The sequence below is a fragment of the Cherax quadricarinatus genome, chromosome 18 (genome assembly GCF_038502225.1).
Source record: "Cherax quadricarinatus isolate ZL_2023a chromosome 18, ASM3850222v1, whole genome shotgun sequence".
Lineage (NCBI taxonomy): Eukaryota > Metazoa > Arthropoda > Malacostraca > Decapoda > Parastacidae > Cherax > Cherax quadricarinatus.
The window spans coordinates 41,298,952-41,312,989 of NC_091309.1; the positions used below are offsets into that span (position 1 = coordinate 41,298,952).

General features: G+C 39.8%; 1 protein-coding gene across 4 annotated transcripts in view; it reads right to left on the reverse strand.

The window, feature by feature from the left end:
• Positions 1–14,038, reverse strand: part of MKP-4 (MAPK Phosphatase 4) — a 157,806-nt gene that overhangs the window by 72,435 nt on the left and 71,333 nt on the right. For 3 of the 4 annotated variants that reach the window (XM_070086441.1, XM_053777884.2, XM_070086443.1), the window contains 2 exons: positions 12,582–12,678; positions 2,997–3,083 (listed from right to left, as the gene is read on the reverse strand). In XM_070086441.1, coding sequence (XP_069942542.1) covers positions 2,997–3,083; positions 12,582–12,678 — 184 coding nt within the window. The remainder of the gene's footprint in view (positions 1–2,996; positions 3,084–12,581; positions 12,679–14,038) is intronic. The other variant, XM_070086442.1, reaches the window with a different exon arrangement.

The window sequence follows — 14,038 nt, forward strand, 5'->3', positions numbered from 1 at the left end:
CCTATAAAAAAGTTGTTTGGCTTTTTTGGGGCTCTCAGGAACATAACCCTATTTTTCCCATAAGTTCTTCAGTTTACTTAACACAGTTTTTACCTAGCATGGCATTTTCAGGAACGTAATTACTGTGTTAAATGACGGTCTATTGTACAGTAGGGCCCCACTTATATGGCGGGTTAGGTTCCAGGCTGCCGCCAGAAAGCAGACATCGCCGGAAGGCAGAACTCCATTTTTTTTTCCATTTATAAATGCATATAAATGCCAGACAATAAGTTTATACAAAATTATATTAAGTTAGTAATAGAACTAGGCATTAAAAACACACAAAGTGAAATACAGTCACAGTAAATTCATTACTTATCTTAAAGTATTTGTAATCTTAATGTAGGGAGAGAGGTGAGTAGCACTTATTTGTAGGAAGTCAGGTGCAGGTAGCCCAGGTGTAGGTAGCACTGGCTCCCCGTCTCATACTTAATATACGATATTTAAAACATCCCAGAGAGGTAAAATGCACATACAGTACACTCATTATTTACCTTAAAATATGTGTAGTCTTAATATAGGAAGAGAGGTGAGTAGCATTTATTTGTATAAAGTCAGTGTAGGTAGCCGGTAGGTGTAGCCTGGGCTACACCTACCGGCTACCTACACTGTGGCCCAGAGCCATATTATTAGCATCGACATGCCTTGTTCACTGAATTTAATCATTTCTAACAACTACCTTTAGATGCCATCATAAACGAAGGTAGAAGTAATGAATAATTCATGCCGAAAATTGTAAACAAAAGCGGAGTGGGGGAGTGGCTGGGCCAAACGCAGATTCATACACGTTTTGTCTGATGGCTGAGCAGAGAAAACGTAATGTTGTCCCTTCACCCGGCTCCAAAAGTATTATTATCAGAGCATATAAAATATGCAATAAATGCCAGACAACAAGTTTACACTAACTTATAATAAGTTAGCAATAGAAATAGGCATTAAAAACACAATAAAAGGTAAGATACACACAGAGTACACTTATTACTTACCTTAAAATATTAATATTAATGTGTGAGAGGTGAGTGGCAGGGTGTTTATTGAATAAAATCAAAATGGCACACCATCATCCTCTAACTTGGCACTTAAAGCAAGAGGCTTACGACTTCTCTTTTTATTACAGCTAACCTTAGACGCCATCGTCAATGAGAGCCAACTAGTTAAAGAAAGAGTAAACGAGAGAGAGAACGAGATACAGAGTTGAGACAATGTAAGAACACAAACTGAACAGGTAGTGGGCGATCACTTGGTCAGGCGAAATGCGTATTAATATGTGTCTACCTTTAGTTCATTCATGTCCATTTGTAAGAGTTTGTAAAACATTTACCTCAATATTTTTTTATTTTAATAATAATTACCTCACAATACAAATACTCTTACATTGTGCACAAGTTGTACAAGTTAGTTCAGAATAAACAAACAGCAACACACCATTTTTAGAGTGAATGAAGATAATAATAATAATAATAATAATAATATTATTATTATTGTTAATATTAATAATAATAATAATATTATTATTATTATTAATAATAATAATAATTATTATTATTATCATTATTATTTATTATAAGCACTAAACCCACAAGGGTCATGAATTGCTATACATAGAGTAAAGGCATACGAAAAGAATATTTTTCTACAGTTACCCCCCAGTGTTTAACTAGAGGAAACTTAATTCTTCCGACACTACCTACACAGCTGCTTTGTAAACAAATCTCATATTTACATCAATTTTTATTCTGAGTGTATGTATCATGTTTATATGCTATATAATGGGTTTCATATATAATTTTGAGGAAAATATCATAGATGGATTAATGAAAATGCCTATATTGATGTAAAATAAGACATTTAGTGTGCCCAAGAGTGATTATCATTACCTAGTATTGGCATCATGAGTAGAGAGAGACTTAGCGATTTTAATGTGTACCTGCACACCAGCACAGTGTGTAAGTATATTTAAGTACAGGTACACATAAGTATAATTATCAGAGTACATATAAAATATGCAGTAACTTTAAAACACTTGAAATTTTGGAAAGTTTCCTGACGTAATAGATGTGGTCACGGAAAATGTAAACAAACCGGGTGGGGGGGCCGTATTTAAAAGACCGCTTGCTGTATAGCAAATTTTGGTCATAATTTGACATCGCCGTAAGGTGAAACGCCGTAAAGTGGGGCCTTACTGTATTTAAAACAATGAAATTTAAATATCCTAATTTTGAAGTAATGAGTAAATGGTTGAGCACTCCTCAGCACAATATGAAGTAATGAAATTGAAACAATTTAAGTTGAGCAGTCTTAAATTATTTATAAGTTTTTCTTTTTTTTTTGAGTAGTTTTTGAGTAACCGGTAGGTATTAAGTACAGTTTGTCTGGTTAATTTTGGGTGATGAGGTGATTTTTAAGTAGGTCCTCAAACTGATTTGCAGGCAGGGGTCCTTTAGTGTGTTCTGGCAACGAATTCCAGATCTTTGGTCCCTTTATGTGCATAGCATTCTTGCATAGGGAGAGATGGACATGAGGGATATCGAAGAGCGATTTGTGTCTCGTATTATGGTCGTGTGTTCTGTTATAGTTATCAAGGAGGAGTTTGAGAGGAGGGTTTATATTTGAGCATAGTGTTCTGTGTATCTAGTAGGTACAATAAGTGTGGATATTTTGTACATTAAGCAAGTTAAGACCTAGTTGGACGAATCTTATTGTAGTCAGCTGGCCCAGTGGCTTATACGCTGGCCTGGAGTTTTATGACTCACTCGCCACGAGTTCAATCCCCACCCGTGGTATGGACTGTACTTAAAAGATCACAGTAAAACACTACTTAAATGATCATAGTAAAGCACTGTGCTTAAATGATCATAAGTGACCACAATAAACTGTTATATTCAACTGGGTTACATCACATGACATCATCTACTGTACCTGTGTAGTCTTACATCAAAATACATCAGCAACTGTACCTATGTAGAGCAGCATCAAGTGACAAGTTGTATTTCTTCATCAAGAAAGAGATGACCAGTGTGGCACTCCTGGACACTCCGAAGAAACTGAAAGATACAAGTTGACCCTGTGAATGTTATTGTACACAACTGTGACTATCCTACTACTGTGAATGTTATTGTACACAACTGTGACTATCCTACTACTGTGAATGTTATTGTACACAACTGTGACTATCCTACTACTGTGAATGTTACTTGACTTAAGAAATCGTAATGACACGATTGCAAATAAACCATACCCCCGGCCGGGATTGAACCCGCGGTCATAGAGTCTCAAAACTCCAGCCCGTCGCGCTAACCACTATCCTACTACTGTGAATGTTATTGTACACAACTGTGACTATCCTACTACTGTGAATGTTATTGTACACAACTGTGACTATCCTACTACTGTGAATGTTATTGTACACAACTGTGACTATCCTACTACTGTGAATGTTATTGTACACAACTGTGACTATCCTACTACTGTGAATGTTATTGTACACAACTGTGACTATCCTACTACTGTGAATGTTATTGTACACAACTGTGACTATCCTACTACTGTGAATGTTGTACACAACTTGACTATCCTACTACTGTGTGAGTGTTGGTGTATTCAACTGTGACTATCCTACTACTGTGTGAGTGTTGCTGTATGCAACTGTGACTATCCTACAACTGTGTGAGTGGTGGTTTGTCTGACTGTGACTATCCTACTACTGTATGAGTGGTGGTTTGTCTGACTGTGACTATCCTACTACTGTATGAGTGGTAGTTTGTCTGACTGTGACTATCCTACTATTGTATGAGTGGTGGTTTGTCTGTGACTATCCTACTATTGTATGAGTGGTGGTTTGTCTGACTGTGACTATCCTACTACTGTATGAGTGGTGGTTTGTCTGACTGTGACTATTCTAACCTTTTTCAAAACTTCTAAAACATATATTCAGCTTTGTAAGTGATGGACACTGTATATTTGGGAATGTACAGTAGATGTTTGCTGGCTATACTTTCCATGAGGAATATTCCCCATATCATACAAGCCCAGCCCCCTCTACCTCAGCTCCTTCCAGAAAACTAGAAGATATAAGACTATCTCAAGATGGTTCCAGAAGCTGTAGATCAACACCTTCAAGAAGCCCAGAAGCTGTAGATCAACACTTTCAAGAAGTCCAGGAGCTGTAGATCAACACCTTCAAGAAGCCCAGAAGCTGAAGATCAACACCTTCAAGAAGTCCAGGAGCTGTAGATCAACACCTTCTAGAAGCCCAGCAGCTGTACATCAACATCTCCAAATAGCCCAGGAGCTGTAGATCAACACCTTCAAGAAGCCCAGAAGCTGTAGATCAACACCTTCTAGAAGCCCAGTAGCTGTACATCAACACCTCCAAATAGCCCAGGAGCTGTAGATCAACACCTTCAAGAAACCCAAGAACTGTAGACCAACACCTTTAAGAAGCCCAGGAGCTATAGACAAACACCTTCAAGAAGCCAAGGAACTATAGATCAACACCTTCAAGAAGACCAGGAGCTGTAACCAACACCTTCAAGAAGCCCAGGAGCTGTGGACCAACACCTTCAAGGACCCCAGGAACTGTAGATCAACACCTTCAAGAAGCCCAGGAGCTGTAGACCAGCACCTTCAAGAAGTCCAGGAATGCACCTCTAGAGTTCTACCAGATAAGTGAAGATGACCCTTGAAGTTGCCAGCTGTGTAACTATGGAATGTGGAGAGATAACTGAGTCAGCAGGAGGTGAGACTCCCAGGAATGAGTGGGTGGAGGAGCTGTGTTGTACACACAAAGTTGATAGTGATGAAGTTTCAGAGATAAGTCATGGATAAGTGACATATGGATGACCCAAAGTTCCTACTAGTTCATCAAAAACTGAAGCAGATGATGGTGCCCCTTCAGTCATAGTGGAATGTGATAGTCATGATAGAAGGAAAGGCCATGGGAGGTGAACACTGAAGGCTGGGAAGACCTAGTATCTGCTGGAAAGCTAAATTTGCATGACAGGAGGGAGAGAGATGTATTCTAGTGTACTTCACAATATAGACTGTACCAACCAAGGCACAGACCTGAGTGGAAGGACAGCGGCCATGAAACAAACTCCCAGTGTGAGGGAAAAGTTTGTTAAACCAGTGGAAGCATTATTGAGTGGTGGTGGTAGTGTAAATAGTTGAATGCTTGTTGAGCAAGCATCATTACCTCTCTACAACCCCCTTCTCCACCTAGTGGGAGTTAATATCAGACCCTCCTGGAGAGTTCACATAACTTGACTTTCTGCTCCCACCACGTCTCCTTGGTAATAGTAATAATATAATACAGTGGTACCTTGGGATACAAAATTAATTTGTTCTAGAAGGCTGTTTGAGTGCTGATACCGAACGAATTTGTTCCCATAAGGAATAATGTAAAGTACTTTAATCCGTTTCAGACCCCCCAAAATACACTTACAAAAGCACTTACACAAATACGCTTACATAATTGTTTGAGTTTTGAGCTGTTCGTATCCCTAGGTACCACTGTATCTTTATTTACTGCAAGTACATGTACATGGTATACAGGCCTAGCTGACATCAATGACATACTACTACTTAGAAAGACCCTTGATATGCAGAGCATTTCGGGAAAATTAGGCCCTTGCGACCCACACCAGTCCACTAACACCTAGGTACCCATTTTACTGATGGGTGAACATAGACAACCAGTGTAGAGAAACATGCCCAATCTTTCTACCTGCAATGGGAATCGAACACAGATCCTCTCCATGTAAAGTGAGAGCTTTAGCGATCAGGCCACGGGTCACTCGGCAAGACAAGGTGGGCAGTTTGATCTATGAACTAGATCAGAAACTTAAACTCGTCTTTAATTGAGTGAAGCAGTGTGTTGCTTCACCCTTTATAAATGATCATCTGTCGTCTTCAAAGCCCATCAGCAAACCACAATCAAGTACACAAAGCCCTCTCACTCATGTATTTATCCAACCTAAATTTGAAACTACCCAAAGTTTTAGCTTCAATCACCCTACTAGGGAGACTGTTCCACTCATCAACTACCCCTATTACCAATGTTCATTTGTACATTTCATTAGTGCTTTACACTTATTTGGCATTCTTTTCTTCATATTTTTTTTATTATCACACTGGCCGATTCCCACCAAGGCAGGGTGGCCCGAAAAAGAAAAACTTTCACCATCATTCACTCCATCACTGTCTTGCCAGAAGGGTGCTTTACACTACAGTTTTTAAACTGCAACATTAACACCCCTCCTTCAGAGTGCAGGCACTGTACTTCCCATCTCCAGGACTCAAGTCCGGCCTGCCGGTTTCCCTGAATCCCTTCATAAATGTTACTTTGCTCACACTCCAACAGCACGTCAAGTATTAAAAACCATTTGTCTCCATTCACTCCTATCAAACACGCTCACGCATGCCTGCTGGAAGTCCAAGCCCCTCGCACACAAAACCTCCTTTACCCCCTCCCTCCAACCTTTCCTAGGCCGACCCCTACCCCGCCTTCCTTCCACTACAGACTGATACACTCTTGAAGTCATTCTGTTTCGCTCCATTCTCTCTACATGTCCGAACCACCTCAACAACCCTTCCTCAGCCCTGTGGACAACAGTTTTGGTAATCCCGCACCTTCTCCTAACTTCCAAACTACGAATTCTCTGCATTATATTCACACCACACATTGCCCTCAGACATGACATCTCCACTGCCTCCAGCCTTCTCCTCGCTGCAACATTCATCACCCATGCTTCACACCCATATAAGAGCGTTGGTAAAACTATACTCTCATACATTCCCCTCTTTGCCTCCAAGGACAAAGTTCTTTGTCTCCACAGACTCCTAAGTGCACCACTCACTCTTTTTCCCTCATCAATTTTATGATTCACCTCATCTTTCATAGACCCATCTGCTGACACGTCCACTCCCAAATATCTGAATACGTTCACCTCCTCCATACTCTCTCCCTCCAATCTGATATTCAATCTTTCATCACCTAATCTTTTTGTTATCCTCATAACCTTACTCTTTCCTGTATTCACCTTTAATTTTCTTCTTTTGCACACCCTACCAAATTCATCCACCAATCTCTGCAACTTCTCTTCAGAATCTCCCAAGAGCACAGTGTCATCAGCAAAGAGCAGCTGTGACAACTCCCACTTTGTGTGTGATCCTTTATCTTTTAACTCCACGCCTCTTGCCAAGACCCTCGCATTTACTTCTCTTACAACCCCATCTATAAATATATTAAACAACCACGGTGACATCACACATCCTTGTCTAAGGCCTACTTTTACTGGGAAAAAATTTCCCTCTTTCCTACATACTCTAACTTGAGCCTCACTATCCTCGTAAAAACTCTTCACTGCTTTCAGTAACCTACCTCCTACACCATACACTTGCAACATCTGCCACATTGCCCCCCTATCCACCCTGTCATACGCCTTTTCCAAATCCATAAATGCCACAAAGACCTCTTCAGCCTTATCTAAATACTGTTCACTTATATGTTTCACTGTAAACACCTGGTCCACACACCCCCTACCTTTCCTAAAGCCTCCTTGTTCATCTGCTATCCTATTTTCCGTCTTACTCTTAATTCTTTCAATTATAACTCTACCATACACTTTACCAGGTATACTCAACAGACTTATCCCCCTATAATTTTTGCACTCTCTTTTATCCCCTTTGCCTTTATACAAAGGAACTATGCATGCTCTCTGCCAATCCCTAGGTACCTTACCCTCTTCCATACATTTATTAAATAATTGCACCAACCACTCCAAAACTATATCCCCACCTGCTTTTAACATTTCTATCTTTATCCCATCAATCCCAGCTGCCTTACCCCCTTTCATTTTACCTACAGTCCTCACGAACTTCCCCCACACTCACAACTGGCTCTTCCTCACTCCTACAAGATGTTATTCCTCCTTGCCCTATACACGAAATCACAGCTTCCCTATCTTCATCAACATTTAACAATTCCTCAAAATATTCCCTCCATCTTCCCAATACCTCTAACTCTCCATTTAATAACTCTCCTCTCCTATTTTTAACTGACAAATCCATTTGTTCTCTAGGCTTTCTTAACTTGTTAATCTCACTCCAAAACTTTTTCTTATTTTCAACAAAATTTGTTGATAACATCTCACCCACTCTCTCATTTGCTCTCTTTTTACATTGCTTCACCACTCTCTTAACCTTTCTCTTTTTCTCCATATACTCTTCCCTCCTTGCATCACTTCTACTTTGTAAAAACTTCTCATATGCTAACTTTTTCTCCCTTACTACTCTCTTTACATCATCATTCCACCAATTGCTCCTCTTCCCTCCTGCACCCACTTTCCTGTAACCACAAACTTCTGCTGAACACTCTAACACTACATTTTTAAACCTACCCCATACCTCTTCGACCCCATTGCCTATGCTCTCATTAGCCCATCTATCCTCCAATAGCTGTTTATATCTTACCCTAACTGCCTCCTCTTTTAGTTTATAAACCTTCACCTCTCTCTTCCCTGATGCTTCTATTCTCCTTGTATTCCATCTACCTTTTACTCTCAGTGTAGCTACAACTAGAAAGTGATCTGATATATCTGTGGCCCCTCTATAAACATGTACATCCTGAAGTCTACTCAACAGTCTTTTATCTACCAATACATAATCCAACAAACTACTGTCATTTTGCCCTACATCATATCTTGTATACTTATTTATCCTCTTTTTCTTAAAATATGTATTACCTATAACTAAACCCCTTTCTATACAAAGTTCAATCAAAGGGCTCCCATTATCATTATCATTATCTTTTCTTCATGTAAATCTATATTTATGCTAGGGAAGTGACCCCTGAAGTGACCTAGAGTCCTTATGGAGGGGGATTTCCCTTCCAAACAATAACCTCTCTTCCCTCTCTCCTCCCTATCTTCCATTCATCAACAACAGCCTTCAGTAAAGGTAACTGTCATGTTGAATGTTCATTCTTTTGTGCATGTAAATCTATCTTTAAGGTAAAAAAAAAAATTGTTATTGATACTTCTGGGTGTCTGGACTGAACTAATTGGATTTACACTACAGTGGACCCCCGAGTTTTGTGATTAATCCGTTCCAGAGAGCCTGCCGAAAGTTGAAATTCACAAAACTCGAAACCATTTTCCCCATAAGAAACAATGGAAATAAAATTAATCCGTTCCAGACACCCAAAAATATTAAAATAAAATATTTTTTTTCAAAATAAATAAAGATTTACATACTGAAAACAATCAGAAATCAAGTGAATGCATATAAAAAATAATAATAACATTACACTTATCTTTACTGAAGACTTCTGGGTGGATGGAAGATGGGAGGAGAGGATAGGAGGAAGGTGTACACAATTGTTTGGAAGGAGAATCTCCTTCCATTAGGACTTCAGTTAGCAAGTCCTTTTCTGGGGTTACTTCCCTTCTTCTTTTAATGCCACTGGGAACAACTTGAGAGTCACTGGACCCCTGTCGCACAAAATATCTGTCCAGAGAGGTCTGTTTCTGGCATTTCTTTATGATTTGCCTGAAGTGGGACAAGGTTTTGTCACTGAACATGTTGCAGACATGGCTCGTTTCAGCTTGGTCAGGGTGATACTTTTTCAACAAAACTTTGCAACTCATTCCACTTTGAACACATGTCCTTAATCACCGAAGAAGGAACCTCCTACACTCTCTTTTCCTCCTCCTCTGAAGCAAGTTCCTCAGCTGTGGTCTGATGCTGTTCCACTTGAAGCTCTTGCAGTTCGTCAGTGGTTAGCTCTTCCCTGTGGTCCTCCACCAACTCTTCCACATCCCCGTCACTCACCTCCAACCCCATGGACTTGCCCATTGCCACAACACCTTCCACAACAGGCAGAGGGTCGGCAGGGTCAGGGTCTGCTTCAAACCCTTCAAAATCCCTCTGAATCATGTTCTTCGCTTTCTTTACCAAAGGGCTTGCACTAGCTTTCCTTGGGCCCATGGTGACTTATTTAGCAGTTGCAATCACAAAAAACAATGGATTATTACGTATGAACCCGTGGGGTGATGGTCACGTGTTGGTAAACAATGGCACACTGAGTGTGAATGGCGTGGGAGACTGGCTCTGTGTGCGAGGTGACGGGCGGACGGGTACCAGACGGTCGCCGAATCACGAGTCTAATCACGAAACTCGAGGCCAAATTTTGCCGAAAAACTTGCCGAAAGTCGAATTTCACAAAAGTCAATGCTGCCGAAACTCGGGGGTCCACTGTATTTCTTATGGGTGAAAATGGATTTGAAAATCGTCAATTTCAATAATAGTCACACTTCCAGGAATGGATTAATTACGAAAAACAAGGGACCACCATATTTTTTTAATGTCGCCTTTGCACCATTTATAACATTTCTGGTGTATTTTTAAATGTTTATACAGTAGTTTCTGTACAGTGTAATGAACAGAATAGAGGAAATCAGCTCTTATATACATTAATTAGGTTTTCATACTGGTTGGAGAGCTGGTTGTAAGCCCAAGTGGCCAGTAAATGAGTACGTTGCTAAGTGAAGAGAGGCTGTATTGGCACTTGATACTCTCAGTCTAGGGTTGAATTTCATATCAGAGTCGTGTCCAACAGTGACTACATCGTCTCACACAGGCTTCTCGCTCGCACATCATGAATTCTGAGAGCTACATGCCACGTCCATTGGCAGTTCAGAATTCCACCTGTCCAGTGTGTATATTAGCTTCGCTTCAAGAAATTAATTTTTGTATTTTATTTTTCATTATTTGCTTCAGTTAGGAAACTATCATGTGTGACTGTTTTACCTTTTATATAAATATATTTTTTATATTATCAATAAAATTGTTTATTTTCTTCTGTTATAATTTATTCTACACTTTCTTTTCATAAGGAGGAATGGTTATTTTATATACCCTTTCAGGGTCTGAAAGGGCCATTATACCTACACACCCAATGACTGACTCCATGTCTTATCTGGTGCCCATATAATGAGAACATCCATTAGAATTATCCTAGTGACCATAATCAGAGGGCACACTTGTAAGGGTAGTGATATAGTACTGTTTAACCCTTAAACTGTCTGAACGTTGATCTACATTCTTACTGCTAGCGCTCCAAACACAGATTTTTCCTACCTTCAAATTTGGCACAATAGGCCTGAGAGACCTAGATGTGAGAGAATGGGTCTGTGCAGTGTGCGCAGTATGAAAAAAGATCAGGGACCCCACAGTACCGCATGGTAGCACCAGTTAGTTTCAGCATCAGCTTGGGGTCATCATCATGGCAAACCCCCAGGATTCACTCATGCCTCGTCGTATTAACATTCTCTTATTCGAGGAAAGTGACATAAAATCCAAGTTTACTGGATTTGAGACTGATGTGGCCACAAATGTTCGAGGAATTAGTGAAAATACTGATAATAACCCAGATGGCCCTCAGTCATCACCTCTAGGGTGGCCAATGTGGCCTTACCAGACCCTTCAGCCCAACACCTCTGGGGTGGCCAGTGTTACTACTCAGAGGCAACTACGGAAGCAGAAATGATAATTTTCTCATGGTTTTGTTGATAGTGAAAGTGATATAAGTAATAATGAGTTTGATTTTATGCCCTTAGAGGAATCGTCGAGTGACAGTGATATACTATTCCCTAGTGAAGTGTACCTTTAGGCATCATTGCCTACATTCAGGCAGTGTGCCATATGCAATCCCCAAGGGTAGTGGGAGGTCATGATTGAAAACCCCAACCGCTGATAGTGATACTGATCATGAAGGGGAATATGCAGGGATGGAAGAGCAGGAGGTGGTGGGTGGCATGGTGCCTGGGCCGCATGGTGTGGTGGGCGGGCAGACAAAGGACTGCCCGGCACCCCGTCAACCATGTACTGCCTAAACCTGCTCCCCCCACACACCATGTCACAGGTCCACCCTGCACCATCAGACCATGAATGGATATGGAAAGAGGGTACAACATTCATGCTACATCTTTGCAATTTTGATGCCAGTGGAGGTGGCATTCTGCCAAAGTGTCCTATCACGAATGAGTCGACAGAGTTAGACTACGTATTTCCAACTATACTTCAACGAGCCCATAATGAACTTGACTGTCACCCAGACGAACAATTACTACTGCTATATAATGGACAATATAGAGGTTGCAGAATCGTCATGGCTGTGCAAGTGGAAAGATAAAACTGTGGCCGAAATGTATTTATTTCTTGGCACCGTTATACTTATGCCTCATACTTATAGGCACAATACAGCACAGTACTCGTCCACAGACTACTTCCTCAGTACCCCAGTCTTCCGTGACCTTCTGTGCAACTGATTCGTGCTGTTGCTACGAATGTTGCACTTCTCAGACAGGAATAGGCCCACCAAAAATGACCTATACAAAATCTGGGAAGTGTTTATGTATCTAAAGCAAAAATTCAATGCCTACTTTTATCCCTTGATTCTGTTCAAGGGATGACTGTTATTCAAACAACGTATACCAAACAAACGTAATGACTTTGGTATAAAACTTTTAGAAGGTACTTACCAATGAACAAGAACATTTCCTTTTTCTTGACCATCTTCTATAAACTTAATAGCTTCTTCAAAGTGACTTAAAAGATCTTCATGTATCATATCATTAACTGAAAAATAGAAAAATTGAACTTTAGTCTCTTTTATTTAAAAAGATGATTAAATACATCCAGCACATAAATATAAAAGTGTCTAAAATTGTAGGAATTTTTTCTTGAATGTGTTATTATATACCACAGTCAACACTACTTACTTCAAACTTCTAATTAATCTACTCTTACCCTGTACAGTGGAACCTCAAATTTCAAACCTAATCCATTCCAGGAGCTAGTTCTAAATTTGAAAAATTTGAAAAGCAAAGCAATATTTCCCATAAGAAACAATCAAAATACAATTAATCCGTTCCAGAAACCTAGAAATATTCACAAAAAAATACATTTTATAGAGATTAATTATAGTTTTACATACACACAACAAATATAGTGTACAATTATGTATTAATAAATTTAAATAAACATATAAAATAACATTTTTACTTACGTTTATTTAAGATTGGTGATGGCATCTGGAAGAGAGGGAGGAGGAGAGAGGGAGTTGGGGTTAGTGTTTGGAAGAGAAATCCCCCTCCATAAGGACTTTAGGTATCAAAGCTCTCCCTGGGGTTACTTCCCTTCTCTGTCTTTCAATGCCACTAGGACCAGCTTGTGAGTCACTGGACCCCTGTCTCACAAAATAACTGTCCACAGTCCTCTGTTTCTGGCAATCTCAACAAGTTTCACACCACTCTCATACTTCTGTATTATTTCCTTCTTCACATCTATGGTGTTTCTCACTTTCTTTACCACAGGGGTACCACTAGTAAGTTTCTTTGGGCCCATGGTAGCTTATTTCACAGTCCCACAAGCACTAAACACAATGGATTAATCATAAAATGTTTGAATGAGAGTGCAGGTTAGTGTTCACTCAAGCATCAACAAAGCCAGACTGGCTCAAGGCGCCTGCGTGGGAACGCAAACAGAGTGGGCTGGTGAACATGTCCAGTACTCAGCGGTTCGAAAATAAGGGCGAGTTTGATATTAGGGACAAAGTTGGTTCGAAAAAAGCTGTCGATTTTCGAAGAGTTCGATAAGCGATACATTCGAAATTTGAAGTTCCACTGTATATGGTATATGTGCAAATCACCTAAAACCAATCATAACCTAACAAAAATCGATGATTTGAAGAAATGCTCTATCTGATTCATACAACCTTCCCCTCCCCCATCCATGATTACTACTGAAAGACGTGAGTCTACTTATTTATTTATTTATTTTATTTATTATTAATTTGGACATGATACATAGATGTGCAAAGATATACAGTGGTTAAGTGTAACATGCCAAAAGCCCCTTGTATGCAGAGCATTATGGACAGACTTAAAATTAACTTAAGATTAACTAAGCAATGATATATTCAGTGGTAAAAATTATA